Consider the following 27,247-nt stretch of genomic DNA (forward strand, 5'->3'; position numbering starts at 1 on the left):
GAATAACAAGAGCTGGAAAACACAGAATCATAGAATAGAGAGTTGGAAGGGACACCAAGGGCGGGGGCGAATGAAGGTGTCAAGACACCCGGGGTGGCAAACCACTATGTAGGGCGCATGTGTGGCGTCGCTACGTACACTGCATGCGCTGTATGCAGTGCCGCCGAACATGCACCATACATAGCGGTTTGCCGGCAGCACCGCTCCAGCTCTGTACGGATGGTGCCAGGATCCTCTGCTTGCAACTGCAGCCGCAAACGTAGGATCCTCCTTTTGCGGCTGTAGCGGCAATGGAGGGATCCCACCGCCATCCATAGGGCGCTGCAGCAGCGCCACAGACAAACCGCTATGTACAGCGCATGTGCAGCGTCGTTATGTACAGCACATGCATCCGATGACGCACATGCGCTGTGCATAGTGCCTTGCCGCCGGCACTGGGATCTTCTGCTCGTGGCTGCAGCCGTGAATGGAGGATCCTCTACATGTGGCTGCGGCAGTGTGATGGCTGCTCACGCTGCTACGAGTCCCCACGGGGTGCCTTCTTGTCACCCGCCCCCCCAGACATGGCACCCAGGGCGCCCATCCCCCCATTGTGACGCCACTGCCCAAGGGTTATCTAGTCCAACCCTCCGCAATGCAGGAATCACAGCTAAAGAATCTCTGACACATGGCCATCCAACTCCCCTTTGTTGTTGTTGTTGAGTTGTTTAGTCGTGTCCGACTCTTCATGACCCCATGGACCAGAGCACGCCAGGCACTCCTGTCTTCCACTGCCTCCCGCAGTTTAGTCAAACTCATGCTGGTAGCTTCAAGAACACTGTCCCACCATCTCGTTCTCTGTCGTCCCCTTCTCCTTGTGCCCTCCATCTTTCCCAACATCAGGGTCTTTTCCAGGGAGTCTTCTCTTCCCATGAGGTGGCCAAAGTCTTGGAGCCTCAGCTTCAGGATCTGTCCTTCCAGTGAGCACTCAGGTCTGATTTCCTTCAGAATGGATAGGTTTGATCTTCTTGCAGTCCATGGGACTCTTAAGTGTCTCCTCCAGCACCATAATTCAAAAGCATCAATTCTTTGGCGATCAGACTTCTTTATGGAACGCCCCTTTAAGAAACCTCAAATGAAAGAGAGTCAGCTGCTTCCTGAGGTAGGCCATTCCACTGCCCAACAGCTCTGACTGTCTTCACCTGAATGTGAAGAGTGCTGATGTACCCATGTCCAGCTTGCAGGCTTCCCAGGGGCATGTGGTTGGCCACTACGAGGATGCTGCAATTGGGGAAGGAAGTCACGCTGCATTTTTCAAGCACTTCTGCAAACCTCTGCATTCCTTTTGAGCCTGCTGACGCCTCCCTCTCCTCTCTAAGCGACCCCATTATGCCTGCAATCCTGTCGGCACTCACCAGCTGAGTTTGCTATTAGAAGGAGTGATGCGGCAAAGGGGGATAAACCCCCTCTATGCCCCACAGTAGCATTAGTTGTTCATGGTGTTCCATAAACATCCAGCAATAAAGGCCACACATGTTTCAGTTCATAAATATGAAGTGGCAGCTTATGACTTAGCCACTGAAATGATATTACAGAGTACAAATATGAATAATAGAGGAAATTGAAAAAGCAGAAGGGGGAGTCTTAACAGAGTTGAGGACTGACATAAATATATATCATGAAAGGGATATTGGGTTTAATGCCGGATATGAAATTCAGAAACTGAAGGTGTTAAAAAGGAGGAGGAGGAGGGGATAATCCGCTCATCTGATGAGGGATCCCTTGGGCTAAGCAAAGAGCAGCTGAAAAGAAAAGGCATAGTTCCTCAAACTAGATAAACCCTGTTTAAAATTGTATGAGTACCAAGGCACTGTTTGGCGGACAGGCATTGCGCAAAGTTTTACATATGATGTGGAGGTGGGTTTACACATCACCAGAAAAAAGGACAAAAGAGGGAGGAGTTTACTATAACCTTTGCATGTGCATAGATAGCATTTGCATAGAGTCTGCTGTCCAGGTGCTGATTGTTTATGGACCACTTCAAGACTCCTTCTGCTCTCCCTTCATTGTCTTCAAACCAGACTTGGACTGGAAAGAGTGTCAGGCCAGTCAGAGGGAGAACAGAAACTCGACTTCACTGGCTACCATTCCATTTCCAGGCACAATTCAAAGTGCTGGTTATGACCTACAAAGCCTTATACGGCTTGTGTCCAGGGTACCTGAATGACCACATCTTTCTACATGAGCCTGCCTGGGCTTCAAGATCTTGTGGGGTTGCCTATCTCTTGGTTGTGCTACCTTCCCAGGCACATTTGGTAGGGACAGAAGAGAGGGCCTTCTTGGTGGCTGCTCCCAGATTGTGAGAACTCCTGATGGGGACTATCTCAAAACCAAAGAGTCTCACCAGAAAGATCAACCTGCCTCCACAGCTAATGAACCTTCCCTGAGGGATTATAGGGTAGTATTTCAAGTCTTTGGCATTATATGCTTAAGGGAGGTGGTGGTGAATTATCTGCAAAGGGCTCAAGCTGCCCACTGAATCCCAAGAATAAGGGATAATAGTGTGTGGCAACCGCTAATCCCTACTGACACCTCTTACACCCTGGTTCTCCCTCCCTCCCTTTGGCTATCCAATCAGTTCCTGGGGGTCACTTTCTGCAAGGGATGATGATGATGATGATATACTCACTTGGAGACCTTTGGGCAGGCAACCCCAAACTCAGCCCTCCAGATGTTTTGGGACTACAACTCCCATCATCCCTAGCTAACAGGACCAGTGGTCAGGGATGATGGGAATTGTAGTCCCAAAACAGCTGGAGGGCCATGTTGGGGGATGCCTGCCTTTGGGCAACAAGTGACTAAAGGTCTCCAAGGGGCTTACAATACATTTACAAACAAGAACAGTGCAGGGTTGGGGAACCTCAGTGAGGGTAGGAAACGTGGTCCTCCACTCTGTCTGGCCTTCAGTACTCTCCTCAAGACATGCTGCCATCTCTCCAGTGGACACCCAAACCCTTCTTAAATGCTTCTGCCTGTTTAGAACATGTACTTAGATTCTCACTTGCCTGGAAGGTGTGTTTGCCTATGTGTAATCTGGCATTTTCTTGGCTGGCATTGGTATACCTACCAAAGAGTCACATTTGTTGCACTACCTAGTTTTGTCTCTGGCTGTGCCCATCACGTCCTCAGAAGGTTGTTCATGAGGGAATGTGGCCCTCAGGCTGAAAAAAGACTCCCCCTGCTCTGGCTTATGGGTTTCATCTCTCCTAGAGGAGAGCTATTGCCCAGAACTTAATGAAGATATAGGTAGCCTTCAGTTGTTTTTTAAAAGTATGAGTACCCCCAGGTTCCGTGAAGGGTGAATGTCGCTTATGACTCATGTTGAGGGTGTCTGCAGGTATGATGGAGATCTAAGGTGGACATTGCAGTTTGTTGCTGCAGGATATTAGCACCTGCAAATTCAATTAAAATGTTAATAAATGAGAGACTGCTTCGTCATGACTCAAAAGAAGTCACGCGTATTATGCAAGCCCTTGTCTAGCGCATAACAATGAGCACGTGGAAAGAATCAGCTAAGTGATTGCCACCTCGATTTGCTTGTGAAACTGAGTGCAGTATATTTAATGCTTTCCCCCCATGTCTGCCAAGTAAAAACAGCAAACAGGAATAGGTATGAAATTACATTTGCTTTGTTTTCTAACTGGATGTTTTGTCTCAACACTGAGCGGGGTCACTCCAGGACTCTGTAGAAGAAGGCAACAATTCCTGTATACTAAATTCTCTGCCCTTGTGGGGATCCTGTGGTCTTCCAGATGTTGTGGGGCTCCCATCAGCCCCAGACATTATGCTCAATGGTCAGGGATGAACGGCGTTGTAGTCCAGTGGCATTATGGACTGCATGCATGCATAAGGTCCTGGGTTCAATCCTTCACTGCTCTCATTTAAAAGGTATCATGCAGCTGATGATGGTAAATATGTTTTCCTATGAGACTCTAGAGAGCATATCCCAGTCAGAGTTGATAATATTAACCTGGTATATACGTAGGTCTCCCATCAGCCCCAATGGGCATAGCAAATACTCGGAGATTGATGGGAGTTGTAGCGCAACAAAATCTAGAAGGCATCACCAGGGACCAGGAATGAGAGCCATCTTCCAGGGTGTTGAAATGGAAGGCTCTGAAACAAAATAGGAAGGTTGATCAACCTTTCATCATGAGATCAAAAGGTTTTGAGACTCTATGGGGAAGACTTCTTCACTTCTGCTTGAGCGCTGCTTTCTTGAGCTTGGCCACTTTGGCCTTGGGGATCTTGGCTTTCACCTTTGCCTTCACTGCCTTGGTCATCTTCTTGGGCTTGACCTTCTTGGGGCTCTTGGTCACGGTCTTCCTAGCTCCCATGGCAGGCTTTCTGGCTGCTTTCTTGGGGCTCTTCTTGATGCTGAGCTTCTTGGCAGTTCCCCAGAAAAGCTGGCACTGGGTGAGCTTGCAGAAGACAGGCAAACTAATATCAGTGTACTGGATGAAGCATCAATATTTTTCAGAGACACCGTTGATGGAATCTTTTGAGAAGTTGGAGGTGGCGTTTGTAAGTGGTCCATGTTTCACAAGCATATAGTAAGGTTGGTAGTACAATAGCTTTGTAAGCAATTGTTTTGGTTTCCCTGCGAATGTCCCGGTCCTCAAACACTCTGCACTTCAATTGGGAGAAAGCTGCACTCGCAGAGTGACCCTGCTGGGAGTACGAGATTCTGACGGCTTCGCTCACAAGGGTCACTGGAATGTGCAAGCCCACTCACCGCGACAAGGTGATGATCCAGCGAGTGAGAGAGTCAATGCACACCACGGTTAGATACCCAAGAACTGAGATATATGCAAGGCCCCTGTATGAAAAGAAAGAATGGGAAGCTTAAGTGGCAGCTGCGTCCTGAATAATTCAGAGCCATGACTGTGGTGTATGAGTGAGTTGTAACTAGCTGTGCCAAATTAACGGCCTCTGTTAGGAGTGAATTAAGACAAATGGAGTTGGAGCCTTTCTCGTTCCTCCTCCTCCCGGGGAAAATGTCACGTTGTTTTGGGTCCAGGCCAGCTTCTGCCTCAAGGTGCTTGTTGGGGAAATGGAAAATGAGAGATGAGTCCTAGTGGCAGCTACAGCAGCAGGTTTCTGATGGGAAGAGGCTTGTCAAAGCCTTCAGCATGTTCCATGTGAGTCTGACAAGGGGGAGGCTGGGCAGCCCAGCTCTCACAGGTAAACCTGTGTCAGGACTATATCACTTCAGGCTGCAGGGGGGAAGTAATCATCATCATCATCATCATCATCATCATCATTTATTATTTATACCCCACCCATCTGGCTGGGTTTTCTCAGCCACTCTGGGTGGCTTCCAACACAATATTAAAATACAATAGTCTATTAAACATTAAAAGCTTCCCTAAACAGGGCTGCCTTCAGATGTCTTCTAAACGTCTGGTAGTTGTTATTCTCTTTGACATCTGGTGGGAGGGCATTCCACAGAGAGGGCACCACTACCAAGAAGGCCCTCTATCTGATAAGGCACTCATTTCTTGGGATGGGCAAGTCTATCATTTGCATTTCCTCTGAGCTGTTCAACAGTGGAATGGGCTACCTTACTGGAGGTTTATAAGCATAGGTTGGAGGGCCATTTGTCATGGATTCCTTTAGCTGTGTTTCCTGGATTGCAAGAGGATGTAGTAGAGGACCGTTGGGTCCCTTCCAACTCTACAGTTCTATGCTTCTAATCCCCCAGTCCCATTTTAAGTTAACTTCTCCATATTTCCACATCAGTTTCCAATTTCCTCATGAATATTCACAACCATTTTATTTCTCCTAATATGCATACTTTCTGTATGCAATTTACTCTGAAATACACATTTTTACAGTGCAATTTCCCCTAATGAGGTACATTTCTGCATGTTATCTTCAGAAATAATAGCATTTTTAGGCACACTTTACCTTTGTCTATGTATTTCTGTACACATCACTTAGATGGAGAACTGCATAGCAGAATTCTCAGAAGTGTGGATTGTAAGGTTGGCTGTGTTTCGGTTTGAGTTCTGTTTTGTTTATCCCGACGGTTTGCATTTTTTATGCTGTTTTTACACACATTTATGCCTGCTCTTTTCTGCAGTATGTACGTGTCAGGGAACTGACATCGGAGCCAGAGGCGGAGGGAAGGCTCCCAAATGATGCTGGAGAAGGGCCCAGCAGGGAGAGAGGGAGCTCCTCAGCTGGGGAAGGAAATCAGCGTAACACCAGGGATGAAGGGGGGCAGATGGGGGAATCAGCGAGAGGGCTCCAGGACTCTTCGCCGGAGACCAGTGAGGAGAGCACGGGTCCTCCGCTACCCACACCCTCCCTGTGCAGAAGACTTCCGCGCAGGGAGAGTAGGAGGAGACTTGGCGTCAAACAGCTTTTCTGCTGGAAAAGGTTTAAGAAACGCCCACTGACGGATTCTGCTAGCGACTGAACAGCCATGAAGTGTAGGGCTGTCCAGACAGAAAAGGTTTAACAAGGCAACCTAGCCAGGAGTGGCGCCAACTTGCGCACGAGTAACCCCCACGTTTATGACAGTACATTTTTGTACACGTGTACTATGATTCCGCTGGAAAACTGCACCACAAAATTCAGAGAAGTGTTATCACAGGACGGCTATGCTTCAGTTTGCATATTATTCTGGGAAGTGCAAATTGGGTCACCTTATTTTTAAATGCCATCAGAATTCAATTTCTCCCCCACCTTTACCACCATCTTGGTATTAGAAGAGACAACTGCCAGTGGTTTCGGGGGTGGCAAGTAAAGGGCCATAGCTCAGAGGTTGAGTGTCTGCTTTGCACAAGGAAGGTCCCAGGTTTGATCCCCGGCATCTCTTAGAAACCTGGAGAGTTGTTCTTAGTCACTGTGGACAATACTGAGGGTGGACCAATGGTCTGACTCAGTGAAAGGCAGCTTCCTTATACTTAGGAGAGAAGAAGCAATAAACAGCCTAGTAGCTGGTTGCCCCGTTGGTTAACATCTTTTAAATTATTTGTTGCAGTTATTCTTTTTCTAACATACTTTGCAATGAGTATCCAAACAACAGCAGCATAGAATGCTCACCTTTTTTAAGGAAAGGGATTTGTCCCTTTGGCACCCATAGCTCAGCAGCAAAGCATCTGCTTCGCATGCATAAGGTTCGAGGTTCAATTCCCGCCCCCAGCCTCTCCAGGGAGGGCTGGGGGTTGTCTGTATGCAATTTTGCCCAAGATACACTTTTTTCCAATGTAATTTTCACCTAAGATGATGCATTTTTTGTGTGTTATGTTGACTAATACAGAATTTTTCTACTGCAAGCTTTACCCCAGTGTATGTGTTATTGCACGCCTTACTTGGCTGGAGAACAGCATTGCAAAATCCAGAGGTGTGCAAATTTTGAAGGCTAGCTGCATTTCGGTTCATGCATTGTGCTGGAAAGTTCTAATTGGGTAGGGTTGCCTTTAAAATGTGAGCTGAACCCTATTTCTGCCCCATCCCTATGTTAGCCTCCCAGCTAGGGAAAGACAGAGCAGCCTAATTCCATTCTATTTCAGTCTCACTGCCACTTGGTCACAGGGTCCATTTTGTCTCATTTTGTGTGGATCTTTTCAGAAGCGTGCACAAAATGCCCATCTTTAAATTGTATGCATTTTATAAACATTTTAATGGATTATATTAATTAATTATTTATTTGATTTAATTTAAGAACTGGTACCAACAAAATATCTCTAAGTGATTTCACAATAAATAAATAAATATAACAACAACAACAACAACAATAATAATAAAAAAACAATAACAACAATTAAAAACAATTCCCTATGTAAAAAAAAACAACCTTAAACAATTTTGTATTCAAATCCGAATCCAGAAACACACTGGGATACTGATCTCCACTTAAAAGGCTTCACTAGATGTCCTATAGATTGCACACATCTGCTGTGTAACAAGAGTGAGTTTCAGAATGGAGGTGCCACCACACCAAGGCCCTGATTCCTGTTATCCTACGGGACAAATCTCCTTATAAGATGGTATCTTCAGGAGGTCTTCTCCTGTAGAGCAAAGTGATTGGGGGGGTATATGAGTGCATGCGTGCGCACACACACACATTTTTCAATGCATAAGATATGCATCATTTACATAAAATGCTTTATTTTATACAATGGAACTGCATCACAAAATCCAGAGTCGTGCAAAATCCAGCCTGGAGTATCAGGTCTGGTTGATCTACTTTGGAAAGCGGATCAAATGAATTCTTCACCCAGCCCTACTCCCACCAGCCCCGGACAGCATGGCCAGTGGGCAGGGATGGTAGATGCTGCAGCCAAACCAGTTCTGGCAAACCACATAGAGTCCACACCTGACTTTTTCTATATGCTGGGCTGATTCTTCCTCTGTAGTGCATGGAACCTCTGTTCCCCCTTCCTTCCCCACTTCTACTCTGCAGCAGCCAAGCAGTAAGTCCAGCCATACCTAGAACCACCCCAGGACGGCCTGTTAAATAATGTCCACCATGCTGTTCTTTCCCCCAACTCCTCATATTTAAATTGTATGCCAGAAGATGACTCGGAGACTGAGAAGCACTCCCTGTATCTCATCTGAGGATTCAAGTCTTGTCATCAGATGTTCCTGCTAGGCTGGATCTCAGACATGGTAATTAGAGGTTCTGACAGGCCACTGAAAACGAGATACAGGACCATGCCTTTTGGTCTATCATCTCTGTCCGTGTCATCATCGCTTCCTCCACCTGCCATTGCCTGCCTGGTTGCTCAATTGAGCGAACCACACAGCCTCCGTGCCGTGTTACAATTTGGCCATTAATTCGGGCCCCATATTCCATCTCCAGAGATCAGATTCTCTCTGATGAGCTCTTAGATGCCACCTGTCACTGGAGCAAGAGTGGGATAATTAGAGTTGACACCGTGCACCAAGAGATATCTTGGAAACAGAGCACACAGAGAAAAAGTCACATGGGGAGACTGAAAGGAAGGCTAGAGGGCTGTCTAAAGGCTGTTACAGTGACAAAGTTGAAATGTAAATGGCTTCCCTGAGGTGTCTAATGTGTCGACTGTGTTGGTGGGGCAGTGTTCTCTCCAACCTGCCAGTTCAGAAGCCCTCAGATGTCTATAAGGGATTTAATAGCTTCTGCGCTTTCCCGCTTAACAGCAGCAGCCGGTGGAAGGCAAAGATATTGGAAGTAAATGCATTTGGAAGAAATGGCAAGAAAGAAGTAGGAAGGGCATTCTGGTATTAGTGGGATGGAGAGCTGAAAATCATGCCAATATATTTCACCTCTGACAACCAATGCACTACTTTGGATTCAAATAGTACATGGGTAAAGGTAAAGGTACCCCTGACCGTTAGGTTCAGTCACGGACGACTCTGGGGTTGTGCACGCATCTCGCTCTATAGGCCAAGGGAGCCGGTGTTTGTCCGCAGACAGCTTCCAGGTCATGTGGCCAGCATGACTAAGCAGCTTCTGGCAAACCAGAGCAGCGCACGGAAACCTTCCCGCCGGAGCAGTACCTATTTATCTACTTGCACTTTGACGTGCTTTCGAACTGCTAGGTGGGCAGGAGCAGGGACCAAGCAACGGGAGCTCACCCTGTCACGGGGTTTCAAACTGCCGATCTTCCGATCGGCAAGCCCTAGGCTCTGTGGTTTAGACCACAGCATCGCCCAGTACATGGGTAGATGAGTCTAAAAAGCCTGGGACACAAATTGTCACAGCCCTCTAGTGGCTATGGTGGCCCATTGAAATACAGTGGTACCTCAGTTTACGAACTTAATCCATTCCAGAAGTTCGTTCTTAAACTGAGGTGCACTTTCCCTAATGAGGCCTCCCGCTGCCAGTACTCTTCCACCATTCGGGTTCCATTCTTAGACCGAGGTAAAGTTCTCAAACCGGGACACTACTTCTGGTTTTGCGGAGTTCGTAAACCGAATCGTTCTTAAACAAGACTGTTTTTAAACCGAGGTACCACTGTAATGTATTTACTGTTGACTCTGGAAATGTATATTTTATTCCAACCAAACTAAGACTCTTATGAGGCTTTTGCTCTAGGAGACTTAGTTTGACTATAATTGAGTATACACCTCCAGAGTCAATGCTAAATACATTATTTCAATGAGTCACCATAGCCGCTAGAGGGCCATGAAAATTTATGCCTCGGTTTTTTAAAGACTCGTCTACCCATGTACTAGCTGCAACCAAAGGGGTGCATTGGTTGATGGAGGTGATCCCCCCCCCCAGCTCTTCTATCCCACTATCACTGCAGGCTGCAGCTGCGGGATTATCCATGATCATTCAAAACTAGGCTATGCATAGAAAGGGGTTTGGATCCTGTCTTCTGCTGAGGGTGGCAAGCTGACCACATGCATTAAATCAGGTGCAACTCCAACTGCAACTCTTGACTATCCCTGCCTGTTAGCCATGCTGGCTGGGACTGATGGGAGCTGTAGTCCAACAACCATGTTGGATATCCCCTCTATTAAATCTTTGTTGTTTTAAGTACAGTTTCACCAGAAAGTCCTTCTCAAAAACTGGTTGTGAACAAGGTCGTGGGACTGACCATAAGCAATGCAGTGTGGAGAACCTCATGTTCACGTGCCAACCACTTAGCCCTGCCCTCTTCTAGAAAACTCCATTCCATCCCCTGCTCCAGTTTTCTGGGCTCCTTTTAATAGCCAGCATTGTGTCCTCACTGAGCATGCTCAGTCCTCACCAGGCACCTTAATGAGGTTGGGAATGGATTCTTCCTCATGGGCCTCTGGTGATCCCTCTCTTTTGTGTGTGGATGGTGTTTTGCCTACAAGGAAACTGCAGTTTGCTATCACTGTTGAGCCGTAACATTTCATTGTGTCATACAGAAAATAATTTAATGAAAAGGCTTTGGGTTCTGCCCAATGCAGCTCAAAGTTAAAGACACTTAGATATATACCTGTTGCACTAGTGGAATGTTTTTGCATGAGGAAAAACGCAAGCGTGTTGCACAAGAGTCACTGTCGCAGGCAGCATGCTTCCAGAATTGTTGAATTATAGAACTGTAGAGATGGAAGCGACCCCAGGGGTCATCTAGTCCAACCCCCTGCAGTGCAGAAATCACAGCTAAGGGCCAGTTCCGAATACCAGTTGCTGAAAACCAAAGAGGGGAGTGCTGTTTTGCTCAGATCCTGTTTGTGGCCTCCTATGGATGACTGTGAGGACAGGATGCTGGAATGGATGGGCTGCTGACCCAATCCAGCAGGTTCTTCTTACTTTCTCATGTTCTTATCAACTGTTGCACAAGAAGAACCAGCTGTTGCGCCAAGGGAAATGTAAGTACATTACCAAAGATCATGGTGCAACAGTGCAGCAGCTGCTTTGCAACCTTTAAACTCTGCCACCTGGGCAGAGAATGGTGAAGTTTGCAGCATTGACTCTTTCAGACTTACTGACGGCAGAGGCAAAGGTCAAAACTCCAACAACAAAGGTGTAGCTTGGATTGCACAACCTCTAGTATTCCAATCCAGATCATCACTGCCCAGGACCTGCCCATTGCTACATTGCTGGAGGCTTGAGACATGCCTGCCACATTTGTTGACTTGACAGTAGTCTGTCTCTCACTTAATTCCGCAGCTGAGAAGGTGTTTGTTTCTTGAACTGAAAATATCCGAAAATAAAACATAATGGTCTGTAATGGGTTCAAGTTGGTTCCAAAAGGCATTGCCTTGTCCATAGTCTCTTGAAATGCCGGGCTGTGTATTGCACATACAAAGCATATCCAAAGGAGGAGGATCAGGATGGGAAAAGGCTCAGAAACCAGGCCCTACAGGGGTTGAAATAGCTGTGCAAGTTGAGCTTGGGGGGACAGAAGATTGAGGAGAGCCAGAGAATCACAGAATTCTAGAGCTGGAAGAGACCCCAAGGGTCATCTAGTCCAGGCATACCCAAACTTGGTCCTCCAGCTGTTTTGGGACTACAGTTCCCATCATCCCTGACCACTGGTCCTGTTAGCTAGGGATGATGGGAGTTGTAGTCCCAAAACAGCTGGAGAGCCAAGTTTGGGGGTGCCTGATCTAGTCCAAGCCCTTCAATGCATGACACCTGTCTCCCAAATAACTGTGGGATTTGCTCTTTAAAGAGGTAGCGATGGCCACCAACATGGATCACATTAAATGAGGATTAGACAAAATTCAGAGGGGACAGGGCTATCAATGGCTACTAGCCAGGGTTGCTATGTTCTACCTCTGTTGTCCGAAGTGCCTCTGTATCACAGTTGCTAGGAACAAGTGGGGAGAGTGCTGTTGCACTCATGTCCTGCTTTCGGGCTACCCAGAGGCATTTAGCTGGCCATTATTGTCAGGGTCCCCATCCCAAATGCTACAACAAGAGGCTCTTGTGTGCAAGTCAAAAAAGAAAGATTTATTCAAGTCTTACAATGGTACCAGGATGCGGGTAGCGTTGTGGGTTAAACCACAGAGCCTAGGGCTGGCCAGTCAGAAGGTCGGCAGTTCGAATCCCCGCAACGGGGTGAGCTCCTGTTGTTCGGTCCCTGCTCCTGCCAACCTAGCAGTTTGAAAGCACATCAAAGTGCAAGTAGATAAATAGGCACCGCTCCAGTGGGAAGGTAAATGGCATTTCTGTGTGCTGCTCTGGTTCGCCAGAAGCGGCTTAGTCATGCTGGCCACATGACCCGGAAGCTGTCTGCGGACAAACGCCGGCTCCCTTGGCCAGTAAAACGAGATGAGTGCCACAACCCCAGAGTTGTCTGCGACTGGACCTAATGGTCAGGGGTCCCTTTACCTTTACAATGGTACCAGCCAGCCTACAAGTGCAGATCACTGCAGGCACAGCCAGACAGTTTGAGAACAGCTTCCAGGGCCAGAGACCAGCTGAGAACTGCAAAAGAGGTCTCAGCAGACAGCCATACCTTTCCCTCCAGCTTTTCAAGGTGAAATGTGGCACTCGCAAGACTCTCCCTGTGAGACCGGTGCACTTGGAAGTGTGCGATTCTCCAAGAGTGCTTGGCAACAGCAGAGCCTGCACCAAGTGACTGGTGATGGGACCCCTGTCTCCCCACTCCTCTATGGCTGGTGGTTCATGCCCTCACCTGGTGCTAGAGAATCTATCCACTGAAAGGATGGGGAGAGGAATTGCCTCCCCTTCTCCAGCCAAGAACCGCAAAGGAGCAATAGCCTCTTCCTTGCTCTCAGGTGTGGATCCCTGCCACTGGCATTCTCCAGGCCTTCTCCCCTTTCTCTGAAAGCAACTGCCACTCAGCCTCAAGCAAGTCTGGATTGCAGATCACCCCAACTATGGGAACAGGAAGCTGGACTAGGTGGGCTTTTGGTCTGATGAACCAAAGCACTTCATATGTTCTTAAATATCTAAAGGACTGCTACACATAATATATTTCAGGTGTGTATCAGCAGAAAACCAGAAAGGGTTTTGCTGGAGATGTTGTGGGGTTTTGTTGTTGTTTTGTTTTTTTTAATGATCTCCCATTAAGTCCCATCTACCCATGGAGATAACATAGTGGTTGATCCAGAACATCCATTCCAGAGGCATCAACGCTGGCAGCTCAAACTGGATGTTTGCCTAGAATGAGTCCTTTTGATATGTGCCATTTCCTACTCCATCCAGGTATTACCTTTCAATGAGGCAAAATGTATGGGTGCTTGCCACACAAAAATACAGGGGGGGGGATTTAAAGCAAAGGCTCCTCCAGAATTTAGTGGGAGGCAGGGCTGAGTGGCTTTTCCTTCTCTCTTGTCACCTTTCTCTCTCCCCCCCCCAATTAATTCCCAACTGATTTCCACAGGAGGAAGGGAAATGACCAGAACCACCATTCAAAGTCCTGCCTGCCACAGTGAATCAACCTTGCCTTGTTCACCCATGCAAGGCATCACGTGGTGGTTGGGTAATCAGGCATGTGTGAATCCACACTTCTTCTTTTCATGCCTCGTAACCGACTTGGGGACCCGAATGACTATAGGAACTAAATTCACTGTATCAGCCTGAACCTGCTCTTAGATCTGGAAGGGAGGTTCCTCTCATTGTTCCACCACCAGGAGAGGTGGTGGTGGTGGTGATGGGTAGGGCCTTCTCAGTGGTGGTGCCCCACCTATGGAATACTCTCCCCATAGAGCAGAGTTGGCTAACCTTTTGTGGGTTAAAATTTGGACATATTTTCCACGGAGAGCATGCAAGTGGTGGGCGACCAAAAGTGAATGTGGCTAACCCTCTCTCTCTCTCTCTCTCTCTCTCTCTCTCTCTCTCTCTCTCTCTCTCTGTCACACACACACACACACACACACACACACACACACGACACACAAAGACCCCTCCTCAGCTGATCCATACTTATCATCTGAGGAAATGAGATTATCTCTTCTTCCTGTTCATTCAACGACCACTCTGATGCCTGAGGAGGCTGCAGTTTGCCTCCCCACCAAGACATTGAGCAGAGTGGTTTAAATCTTTCCATCCACCCCAGTGCCACATCTACTTTAATTGGATTCTTCTTTTTGCTACTGCTGACAAAACTGGAGGATGTTGCAGGGATCTGGGAAATAAATACAGTGGTACCTCGGGTTATGTACTTAATTCGTTCAGAGGGTCCCTTCTTAACCTGAAACTGTTCTTAACCTGAAGCACCACTTTAGCTAATGGAGCCTCCCACTGCCGCTGCGCCACCGGAGCACAATTTCTGTTCTCATCCTGAAGCAAAGTTCTTAACCTGAAGCACTATTTCTGGGTTAGCGGAGTCTGTAACCTGAAGCGTATGTAACCTGAGGTACCACTGTACTTCCTTGGCAGGTGAGAACAAGACAGGCGTTCGCCCCTACCCCATGCCCTAGATTTACAACTGGCACTAATACTTTTGACATTTCAGCACCCAAAACATAGGAAGCTGCCCTATATTCAGTCAGATCATTGGTCCATCTAGTTCAGTACTGTCTACACTGACAGACAGTGGCTCTTCCAGGGTTTCAGGCAGGCTCCCACTTGCAATTTTATCAACTTTCCCCACGTCTGCCTTTGGTCATCTTTATTTTCCTAAATGAAAATGCCCCAAATGCAATAACTTCTCCTCAAGGGCCAAGCAAGTAACTTGGATAAACTTGTCTTCGGGTGTTCTCCCACTTCCTTCTTGAAGTCCCTGCCCTGCTAGTGACAGCGCCGACTTCCCATTAACATAACTCACCTGGGCTAAATGCTGTGACTTCTACTTATGGGCTCTAAGCACTTAATGCCCTGCTAAATCAGTGCCTCTCTCTCTCTCTTGTAAGCCTGCCAAAGGGGAAGAGCTGTTGTTGAAATGTACATTATGAATGCCGAGAGAGCTTCTGCACTGCCGGGAAAAAGGATTACCTCAGGAACCAGGCATTGAGATTAAAATCCCCAAGCACAAGAGCACTTCTGAAATGCAGGGTATCGGGTGGAAACAGCAGCAGCAGCAGCGTAATCAGCAATAACTCAAGAAGCCCATAATATGAAGCCTCCATAAATGATATGTTTACACAATGGTTTGCTAAAGGCAGCGGTGCGGAGAAGCAATACATGCACGGATTTGGAAAGGCATTAGATAATTTCACGGAAGATAGGTCCATACCAGGGCAGTCAAGATACTGCACTCTAGTTGTTGTTGGACGGCACCTCCCATCTGCCCCAGGCAGCATGGCCAATAGTCAGGAATGGGAGTTGTAGTCCACAAGCAAATGGAGGCCACCACTTTGACTACCCCTGGTCTATGCTCTTGTTGCTCGCCACCCCAATCTCCAAGGCATGCGAGATTGCTCAGGGTTTGTGTTTCCTTTTGGAAATAAGGCACAGCGGAGACTATGGTGTTTTTAGGATATATGGTTTATTTCCACATATATACCACCTGGACCATAAAGAAGGCTGGTCGCCGAAGAATTGATGCTTTTGAATTATGGTGCTGGAGGAAACTCTTGAGAGTCCCTGGACTGGAAGAAGATCAAACCTCTCCATTCTTAAGGAAATCAGCCCCGAGTGCTCACTGGAAGGACAGATCGTGATGCTGAGGCTCCAATACTTTGGTCACCTCATGAGAAGAGAAGACTCCCTGGAAAAGCCCCTGATGTTGGGAAAGATGGAGGGCACAAGGAGAAGGGGATGACAGAGGACAAGATGGTTGGATACTGTTCATGAAGCTACCAGTATGAGTTTGACCAAACTGCGGGAGGCAGTGGAAGACAGAAGTGCCTGGCGTGCTCTGGTCCATGGAGTCACGAAGAGTCGGACACGACTAAACAACAACAACCACCTGAAGCTACGATGGAGGGGTTCACAGCATTAACACCCCAAAAAAGGTCTTGTTTCTTCCAGGGCAGCAGCCTTGGATTCAAACGTTGCTCTCAAACGTTGCTCTGATACTGCTGCTTGCTACTTTACTTCTAGGTCACGTGATACATACCAAACCTGTCCTCAAAAACTCAGGCTTTGTCCTTCTGAGAAATGGAGGAGTGGCCCCACCCATTTGCCATCTGGCCCAGAGCCCCCTCTTTCTTGCTTTGGTAACAGCCCACCAAGTCAAGTGATTAGCTGAGCACAGGAAACTGGCCTGGCTTATTTAGTTTTTAACACTTTCTGAGTCCAGGGATTAGAATTTTCTGGCACCCAGTTAGACATCTCAAGCCTTGATGAAATTCTAACACTTACTGGAGCCAGGAATTTATAGTGATCTGGAACCCATAAACTAAAAATACTATATTAGCCATTGTCCCCCACTTTTCCAGAGTTCAGAGGTGAGTGACAATCCTTATCTCCCTTTTGTACATGGCTCGTGATGTCATGACTAGTTATCAGCAGGCTTGGTGGAGTCCCAAGATCCCTTGAGTGTGTTAGGTCACCACTGCTCAGGCCAAGTCTCTGCCCAAACAGGAAAATCTTCCAGTTTGTGAGGGTCCAATGGCAAGCCCAGATAGACAGGGACTGTCTAAAGTCACAAGGTCCTTCACTGCTCAGGAAAATACTGCAGTTATCATGGTTTACCACATGGGGCAGCTGCAGGGAGAATTAAATGTTCCTAGGTAATTCCTGCCCAGAGGAAATTTTTCATTAGGAAAACAGTGATTGGGAGCAGGGTTGAGAGTTAATATGCACAACCACACCATGGTCTCAATCATAATTGCTTCTCTCCTTGGGCAGTTTTTACAAAAATGTAAAGAGATGGGCAATCTGGTCACAAATCTCCAGCATTTTATTTCATTTGGCCATCGGTTTCAGCCAATACAAGAAGCGGAAAGTGTGCAATAATGAAATAACATCCGGCTGAAGTCAAAGACCTGAAAGAGGCTGGGGGACACCACACACTTTTCACCAACCTCATTGTCTTTTGATTGACTGCTGAAAGACCAGAGGTCAAGTGCCCAATGATATCATACACACTCCATTTAATAGGATTTTTCTTCGTAACAATGCATGAGATCAAAGATAATGTAAAAAATTAATTTCCCGCATGCAGCTGAGCACTGCACACACATTTTTTAAAAAGGGGAAAAAAGCAAAACCATAGAAAGAACAGTGTTCTCTCAGTGCCGGTTGATATGGAATGGCACGTTCACGAAAAGATGCTGTCACAACTTGCAGACGCCAAAGGTTGAGGCTCAACCCCTACCATGTCCACTTCAGAGGAACAGGAAAAGACCTCTGTGTGAGACATCAGAGAGATGCTGCCCATTAGAGTGGGCAGTCCTGAGCTAGATGAACAATTAGGCTGACTTGGTATGAAGCAGCTTCCTATATTCCAGTGGTGGGTGCATAAGTGTTGCTCCAAGTTTCAAGGTATTTCCACACAAGGGCAAGATTTGGGAGTGGGATTCAGCCACATACTGGCAAATTCAGGTTGTGCAATTCCAACTGAATGGGAAGTCTCGGGGGACAAACTTCCCCAAAGACCAGACCTTCTTGCAATAAGAAAAGTGATGTGGAATTGCACCGGAAAAGTGTGTGGTAAACATTTCCTTCGATGAACATCCACTAAACTCCCCAGAAACAAATGGGAACAAATGCTCATTGAATAAGTGGCATTTGTCTAACCTCCCTGCAAAGAAATCAGGAGGAATGCTCAATGAACAAGTCATGTAGAAGCACCTCTCCGTCTTCCACAAAGAGATTTCAGTGGCTTGCAAGGCCATTCCGCTGCCGCCACCACCCAACATCTTGTCTCTCACCTCCATTTGCCCTATGTGTGACCAGATGCATGATCTCTGAAGCTCCCACAACTGTCTTCTGTATAGCCGCACCTGACATAAATCAGAATTTTGATCCCTGTTCATAGTAGACAGTTATTTTTGCTTCATTCAGGCATGCGGCAACAGCAAAGTTCATCCATCCATCCATAATTCATAACTGCACCCCGTAACTGTGGGTTCCCACCTCCCCTTTTGCTGGGAATTTGATAGGCAGCTCCTAACCTCTTTCTGCCCTGCTTTCTCCAGATTAGATTTAGATGAACAAGCATGTGTGAGAGATAGAGATTCTCTTATAAACCTTCCTGAGAAGTTCATCAGTTTTAAGAGACAAGGGTCAGAACAGGGAGAATAAAATCCACTATACTAACAATGCATAATGAGCCTTATGTTACTTGTTACCAGAGGGGAACTTATGAGTCATCTAGTCAACCGCTCTGCTGAGTAGAGGAGAGCCAAGCTCAGAGCATCCCACACACATGGCTATCCAACCTGTCCCTCCCAAACTCACGTGGGAACTAGAAAACAATTCCAGTCATATTATATACTTCTCCAGATCTTGTAATGCATTTTCAGTGTGCAGGAAGTACACTCAAAAATGCATATTTTATGTTAAAGGTGAGCTGATGAGAGGTGTGGAGTCCAGGGAGATTCTCCACCCCTCCTCCACATGCAAAGAATATAGCAGTGGCCCATTGCCTATGATTTTGTCCTGTCGATGAAGTGAGGGACATGAGGCAGGATTTGGTAATGCAGGTGAGCTGTGCACAGGTGAGCTGCAAGCAAGCTGCCGGCCAGCTCGGTGGAGGCTCCTTTTATTGACACAATATGCAAACCTAGCCAGATACATTTTGGGCTGTGACCTTTACACATCTTCCAGTCCCGAGATCGTGGGGTGGTACAAAGTTATTTTGGCACCTGTTTCCACCGCGTCATTTTCCCCTTGCACAGTGTATGACAAAGGAGACAAAAGTCTCAAAGACAAAGGTCACAGACAGGACATGGCAGACGACTGAGACCGCAAAAGGTTAGACAGAGGGCAAGATGTTCAGACAGCTGTGGCTTTATCTGTGAGGGGGAGTGTGCCCCGCACCCCAAGGTCACACGTGCAGGCAGCTGAGGCTGCCTGTGGGCGGGGAGTGTGCTCCACACCCAGCGATCATCCCTACACAAAGGAAAACATACTGCTTGAAAGGTAACTCTGCCCCCACCCCACCCCACCCTCTATTCCCCTTCCAGAACGTTCCTATCTGAAATGCCTTTGGGAGCCCAGAGATGCCCTCTATAGAAGTCAGCATATTTGTTTGAAAGACTATTGCAGGATAGTGGTCCGTGAAGCATCTAGCAAAGGAATGGCATCCTAATGATTTCAGTGGCATTGCTGTGGTTTTGCATTCTCTTTGTCCGGAAATCAAATGAGGATCTTGGAGAAGCACATTTGCTGCTAAAGGACTTTCCTGAAGACCCTCAGCCCAAGGAGGACAGAAGATGTCTGGTGGTGAAATGATGGGCTGGAGCAGAGATATTATATATATTTACTCAGAGTGGACCCAATGAAATGGAAGAAGGTCCATTATTTCAATAGGTCTACGTTGATAAAGCCTACTGCCTTCAGAATCCAGCAGTTCCCTTACTTTAGGGTACAGCTGTTGGGTTTCTAAAATTTTTAATTACACTTACATTTGCCCCATTTGGATCGAAAGGGGTGGTGGACAGTGTGTGGAATGATCTAGTTAGAGAGCTCAGTTGGCTAGAGCTATCCAACGCTCCAATTCTATGATTCTAGACTGAATGAAAAACACTGCATTTGTTGAAAAATATCTGAACGGTACCTGAAAGTAGTTCCAGTGCCTGGTAAGATGAATGTGAATTAGGTTCAATTTGCAATATAACTCTGTGTGATTTCTAGTCCATCATCAGGTTCATTTTCTTACATGTGGTATATTTTTTTTTTAACTCTTTGGACTCGTTGTCCCTCAAGACGTTAAAACCTTGTGGGTGTGCTGTCACCACCAAAGGCTCCAAGTGGGCCTCAACCCTTGACAGGGCCTTTTCAGTGGTGGTACCCTGTAGCTGGAGGGATGTGGGTGGCGCTGTGGGTTAAACCACAGAGCCTAGGGCTTGCCGATCAGAAGGTCGACAGTTCGAATCCCCGCAATGGGGTGAGCTCCCGTTTCTCGGTCCCTGCTCCTGCCAACCTAGCAGTTTGAAAGCACATCAAAGTGCAAGTAGATAAATAGGTACCACTCCGGCGGGAAGGTAAATGGCATTTCCGTGCACTGCTCTGGTTCACCAGAAGCAGGTTAGTCATGCTGGCCACATGACCCAGAAGCTGTACGCCAGCTCCCTGGCCAATAAAGCGAGATGAGCACCGCAACCCCAGAGTCGGCCATGACTGGACCTAATGGTCAGGGGTCCCTTTACCTTTACCTTTACCCTGTAGCTGGAATGCCTTCCCTGGTGAGGTGCACCTGTTTCCATTATTATTAACTTTCGGGAGGAATTTGAAAACATTCCCATTTACCCAGGCATTTTGGTGGCAGAATAATGCTGTTACAGGCAACACTTAGAGAAGAGGATGATACTGCTTTTAATGTTTTTCAATACAACAACTTAAGGAACATTTTTAACTGTAACTGCTTTTAGACATTATTTATCATAATTGCTTTTAGAATGATTAACTGCTTAGCTGTTTTGTTTTGGAAATGTTGATGTACTTGCCTTCCTAGATTCCTTTGGGAGGAAGGGTGAGATATAAATTCAATAGATTATGACGATGATTGATGGGGAAAATAAACAATTCAATATGTGGGTAGGAATGTTTTGTGATGTTCTCTTTGTCTACGTATGTATATTCTGTACTTCAGCTCAGCAGCTTGTAACATTCTGAATACTGGGGAAGAAATTGTCAGTGGTGGTCCAACCCCCTGCTGTGCAGGAGTCACAGTTAAAGAATCCCTGACTGATGGCCACCCAACCTCTGCTTAAAAATCTCCAATAAAGGAGCGTTCATCACCTGCCATGGGAGTCCGTTCCACTGTTGAACAGCTTTTACTTCCTAATGTTCAGTTGGACTCTCTTTTAATCAGAGTCTATTGGTTTGGCTCCAGCCCTCGGGAGTAGCAAAAAACAAGCTTGCTCCATTTTCCATGTGACACTCATTCGGGTATTTGAAGATGGCTATCATATCTCCTCTCAGTCTCCTCTTCTGCAGGCTAAACATACCCAACTCCCTCAACTGTTCCTCATCAGGCTTGGTTTCCAGACCCTTGATCATCTTGACCGCTCTTTTCTGTACACGTTCCAACTTGTCAATATCCTTCTTAAATTGTGTTGCCCAGAACTGGATACAGGACTCCAGGTGGAGTCTGAGTCCAAGGCAGAATAAAGGATGTTTTTGCTGCAACAGGCTAACACGGTTCTCCCTCTGAGCTATATCAACCCTAATACTTTTCAAAAGCTCTAAGGATTCAATATACAACTCTGTGGTTAGCTGCAATCAAAGGCATCTGAACACTGATTTACTCTTCAGCATGCTGGGCAGGTCTTTCTCTTTGGGAGAGGCAGAAAAAATAATGCTTGAATGTAAATTATGCCACAGCAGTTTCTGATGTTTCGATAAGATTTAGATCCACTCTGCATTTAAACAGAAAAGTAGAAAATGGCATTAAATTCAGATAAGTGCAAGATCATGCATATTCGGGAGGCAGAAATATTAAATACACCATCATAATGGAACAGAAGGCCTGGCTGGTAATGGATTGTGAAAAAAAGAGTTCAGGGTTTTAATAGATCATTCCTTCAGATCATCACCACTGCAAAGTGGGAGTTAATAAATTATTTGAACGTGCATTTTGCGCCTATATTTTAACAACCTATAACAAACGGGTTTGTGTCATTTCACTGAGATGTGGACGAAAAGCTTCAGGGGAAAGTGTGATTTATGAACCAGACTGACAGAAGCTCATAAAATCATGTGACGTCATGAATGGAATGGAAGGGTGGAAGCACCAAGAATACCAGGAAGAGGCACAGCATTGAACGCAGAAGATTCCAGGTTCAATCCTTAGCATCTCATGTCAGGGTTGCAAGAGAACCCTGGCAATCAGTGCAGACAATGCTCAGCTAGATAGACCACTTGTCTGATCTTCTGACATGCAGCAACCAGAACCGTGCACAACATACCTGTCATTTGTCCTGATTTGTATTTAGGATGCCGGATGCAAGCTGGATGCAAGAAAAGTGGGGGGGGGTGATAGCAACTGGAATCTGGCTGTTTCTGCCCCAGTCCCATGATGGACCAAAGACGCTGCATGAAACACTTAAGACCCATCCCTTCACTCTTAGCTTTCAACCAATGAGCAGTACTGGTGGGTGTGGTGGAGTGGAGCAATCCTTCCAATACCAGGATCCATGCACCTGGATGGAGCTGGAGTGGTGCAGGATGGTGGTCATGTCAGTGCTGGGCAGATGCTGCAGCTCAGGCATGGAGATCACAGCAACTCTTCCCAGTAGGTCTTGCCCTAATGAAACAGTTTTGAAGGCTGAAGGTCCCTGCTTTCCCCATGGTCTTTCCCTAGTAGCCTAAGGCTTTGTCATCTTGTCTCTCTTCATTCCTCTCTGTCTTCTGGGAGACCAGGGGGTTGCAGAGCTGGTCACAGCAGGAGGGGGAGGCTTCCTGGCTTTTTCAGCAGCCTGCCCCCACTCCCTTCCTACCTTGATTCTAGACTGCCTTCTGCCACTGCCTCTTCCTGATCACTAAAACCTGTTGCCCCTTCAGCTTCCAACACTTCCTCCTCCCAATCTGCTCCTTCTTCTCCCTCTGACCACTCATCATTGTCCCACCTCTAATCCCCTGGTTCTTCTTCCTCTGGGGGTGCCCTGGGGGGTTCTCCAGCTGGTTCCTTCCTCCACGCCTCTGCATCCAGCCAGTCCATGACACTTATAGTTGTTTCAACAGATCTGAATACCACGCACAACAGTCTAGTGTCCAGGCAGCTATTCCCATATCTGCATTCTATGAAGCAATTACAACAACCACTTCCCCTCCTCTGCCTCCTCTGACAGGCTGTATGCACACAGCCGGTGAGTACACCTGTGTGGAAGCTTCCTCTGCTCATCCTCTTCCTGGTTCTGGGAGACAGTGGTGCGGGAGAGGGTGGGGAAGTACCTTTTCCTTAATTTGCCTGGCCTGCTTCTTCCTCCTCTTCTTCTGACCCATCCTGTGCTCCACCCTCCAGCTCTGAAGCTTCCCGCGCCTCTAATTCTTGCCTCCTGGTCAGTAGAAGTCCTGGCCCCCTCTCCCAAATCAGACTCCAGCCCCTCTCGCCCTGCTGCGCACTTGTGAGCATCCTGCCAGTCCCAGATACCACCACACCCCCATCCAGAATAGCTGCAGGAGATATCAGGAGATCAGCTCCATCCCCCTGCTCCTCTGACTACTGCCAGTGAGATACAGATTTGATGATTTCACCTAGGGACTTCATTGTTGTTGCTTTCCTTCACCCACCTCTCCTCTTGTTCCCAGGTCTCCGACAGATGCGACTATGTCTTTGTCAACGGGAAGGAAATGAAAGGGAAAGCAAATGTCCATGTCCATTTCATGTACCAGCATCTGAGTGCCCCCCTGGAGATGACCGTGTGGGTGCCCCGCCTCCCTCTGCAGATCGAGGTCTCTGACACAGAGTTAAATCAGATCAAGGGGTGGCGGATTCCCATCGTCTCAAATAAGAGGTGGGCTTTTGACTGAGGTTGTTCTATCGGGTCTAGATACAGGCCATGCGCTCTATTCAGATGGTTGTCATTAGGGCTGTGCAGAACCTCCCTGGCCTGATCTGGGACCCTATCCAGGGATTTTTTTCCCCCAGCCCAAGTTGACCCAAAGAGTACCCAACCCAGATCCAGCAGATCCAGACCCAGGGGTTATAAACCCTAATTAAATATAGACTTGGGAGAAGGGCACTCTCTGACCACACTGAAGAGAGCAGGTTTAATCCTGCTGGGTGCTACATTGACACTGCATTCTCCAGGGAACATGCTGGCAGAGCAGACCCTTGTAGCCCTCAGGATAGAATCCTCCACTCACCAGCTTCTGAGTGCAGGATCCAATCCTGCTGGGGTCCTCAGTGTGTTCCCCTGCTTGGGAACAGGCACTTGCAGCCAAAGACCCTTCTTTAAAGAGGATGGTGTCGGGCCAGTTAGGCGAATATGTTAGACCTGTTACAAGACAGCTTCCTATGTCCCTATCAATGGGAGGATTTTAAGACAACCTTAAGGCGCTCTTCTTTGCCCAACCCCTCTGCTTTTTTTTGCCTTGACAGGCCAGCTAGGGACAGCGATGACGAAGAAGAGGATGAGCGGAAGGGAAGAGGTTGCACCCTCCAGTACCAGCACGCCATGGTGCGGGTGCTCACACAGTTTGTAGCCGAACCCTCAGATCCTGGCGGACAGATGGCCTACCTGCTGGGTTCAGACTGGCAAGTCGACATCACTGAGCTGGTGAGCGATTTCATACAAGTGGAAGAGCCGAGGATCGCAAAGCTGCAAGACGGGCAGGTGCTGGTTGGACAAGAGCTGGGGATGACGACGATTCAGGTAGGAGGAAAGGAATGCTGGGAAAGAGCAGGAGAGCAGCCATTCTGGATCAGATCAAATATTCACCTAGACCAGCATGATGATGCAAAATGTCTTTCAAAAACTATTTGAAAATAATACATAAGGTATCATCATCATGATCATTGTGCTGGGCCCGGGGGTAACTCTAGAACCACGGTCCAGGTCTGGTCCATAATCCAAAGGTTCTGCAATGAGTCAGTCTGACAGGGCCAAGGCAGGACACAAGGCAGGAAACCAGGCTAGGTCGGGCACAGGATCTCAGGCAGGGTCTGGCATACAGCAATGTTGCTCCCACAACCTGGGGCGGGGTCCGACAGCCTTTTATCTTTGTTGGGGTAACGGCCGGTCCTGATCCCCCAGCGACTCACCTCCCTGTTTCGCCCAAAGGTGAGCACTCCTCCTGCGAGTACTCAGGTCCCTCCTTCTCTCAGACCTTAGTCTCTGCAGCTCGGGAGACATTGGTGGGTTACTAGACCCAGGGGCCACCTCAGCCTCCCCTGACCCAACCAGTAGTGGAGCAGCTGTAAGTGATGGTCCAGCTGAAGGCAACGAGCTCATCCTCCCATCTGGAGCCAGGGCAGGCTCAGGCCCCTGACTTGGCCCAGCTGGTGTTTGTTGCAGGGAAACCTGTGCAGACTGGGACTCTTCAGGATCAGGCCCCAGACTTGGTTCAGATGATGCCTGAGGCAAAGGATCCGGTGCAGACTGAGACTTCTCTGGTTCCGAGCCTGAGTCCCAGACCATCACAATTATCATCACTTATTGCATTTATATCACACCTTTTCTCCAAGGACTTTGAGGCATACTTAGTTCTCTTTCCCTCCGTTTCATCCTCACAACATCCCACTGAGGTAGGTTAGGCTGGGAGGTGGTAACTGGCCCAAGATTACCCAGTAAGCTTCCATGCCTAAGTGGGAAATGGAACTCGGGTTTCCCAAATCCTAGTCCTACGCTCCAACCACTATGCCACACTGGCTATCCTGGCATTTAGCTTCTACAAAAATAGCTAAAATGGATAAACCCCACTCACCTACTTTCTGGAAGGGGTGTACAGCTCATGGTTGTTTCACACATATGTGGTAGGACTGTCCCAAAGTTTCCCAGTTCTAGGAAGAGATCTTTGTAGAAATAACAAAAATATTGAGAAAACTGGGGGGTGGGGAAACCTCCTGAAATAGTATTGTTGGGTATATTCAGTGGAGAAAGCCAAGGGTCATTATATACACATTTAATTGATTATCGGTTTATGGGAGCAAGAATATATTGACAGCTGGAAACTGGAAAGAAACAAAGGGTTTAAAAGTACAAAAACTGTAGAAGGTAATTTAGGACATAGCGTTTTCTGAAAAACTGACCTAAAACTGGTATTGTGTGGCTAGAGGGCAAAAGAGAAAGAGACTTTCATGGCAGACTGGTTTCCGTTCATCCAGTAAACGAACAAAGGCTCTACAGGACAAAGTGTACCTGCCACATTCCATAATATATGGTTGTGTTAACATTTCCCTTCATATTGATATTAGCAGCTTTCAGTCTCTCTTCGTTTCAGTGCTATAGATTGGGGGAAAGAGGTGGGGTACGCCCAGTTTGTATTCCCCCCCCCAATATTTTCTTTTTTAATGAAATCTTTCTATATTATATTTTGAAAACACCCACTTTTTATGACATAGAACTTCCCAAGGTGCTTCTTAGGCAATAGACAACTGCCTTGGCCATATCCCAGTAGCCAGGACTGGCCCAAGACCTTTTGGCACTGGGGGCAAGGTGGGCCACCAAGACTTCCTCCTCACAGATCTGGGCCCGTGCCCTGGTGGGGTGGGAGGAGACCAGTAGAAATGCAGACATTTTGCAGGAGTGTTCCCTCTTGATCCAGTGGTGTCCAAACTTTTTTCCAAAGAGGGCCAGATTTGTTGGAGTGAAGGGCCGACCAAAGGGCCAACCCTTTTTTTAGGATTGATGTTGTTGAGGTTTTTTTAGGATTTTACCCCAGGATATCAACTGCCACAGGGGCTGGATTAAACCGACCGGTGGGCTGGATTAGGCCCCCGAAATGGACTTTGGACATGCCTGAGAGTCTTGGCAAAATAGGGGCATTCCATGAGCCAAAGCTGCTCCTCTCCTTGGCTTTGGCTTTTGGCTGCATCTTCAGCTTACCCAAAGCTGAACTGGAAACCACCAAGGCTGCACCAGGATCTCTTTCGCCCCCCCCCCTGAACATGCAGTGTGAGGCGGGTCACCTCAGATCACCTCATAGGTGTACCAGCCATGCAAGGGCAGCCAGCTAGCTTAGGGGCTGCAGGGCAGACCACATGGCACACCTTCCCAGCCCATTTCCATCCCTCAGCATTTGCTGGCTATGGAAGCTGTCTCACTCTGCCTTGTGGTAGGGCTTGGCCCTTCCCATTGCAATGAGCAGGAAGCACAGGCC

The 27,247-nt window shown here is 47.4% G+C and overlaps 1 protein-coding gene and 1 long non-coding RNA gene across 3 annotated transcripts in view; both read left to right on the forward strand.

Annotated features, from left to right (window-relative positions):
• Positions 1-27,247, forward strand: part of LOC310693984 — a 507,188-nt gene that overhangs the window by 442,224 nt on the left and 37,717 nt on the right. The window lies entirely within an intron of this gene.
• LOC310693923 (transmembrane protein 132D-like) overlaps positions 1-27,247 on the forward strand; it is a 449,340-nt gene that overhangs the window by 410,649 nt on the left and 11,444 nt on the right. For both annotated transcript variants that reach the window (XM_083476416.1, XM_083476417.1), the window contains 2 exons: positions 23,735-23,940; positions 24,528-24,801. In XM_083476416.1, coding sequence (XP_083332542.1) covers positions 23,735-23,940; positions 24,528-24,801 — 480 coding nt within the window. The remainder of the gene's footprint in view (positions 1-23,734; positions 23,941-24,527; positions 24,802-27,247) is intronic.

This window comes from Podarcis liolepis, assembly GCF_965112155.1.
Source record: "Podarcis liolepis genome assembly, chromosome: 15".
Lineage (NCBI taxonomy): Eukaryota > Metazoa > Chordata > Lepidosauria > Squamata > Lacertidae > Podarcis > Podarcis liolepis.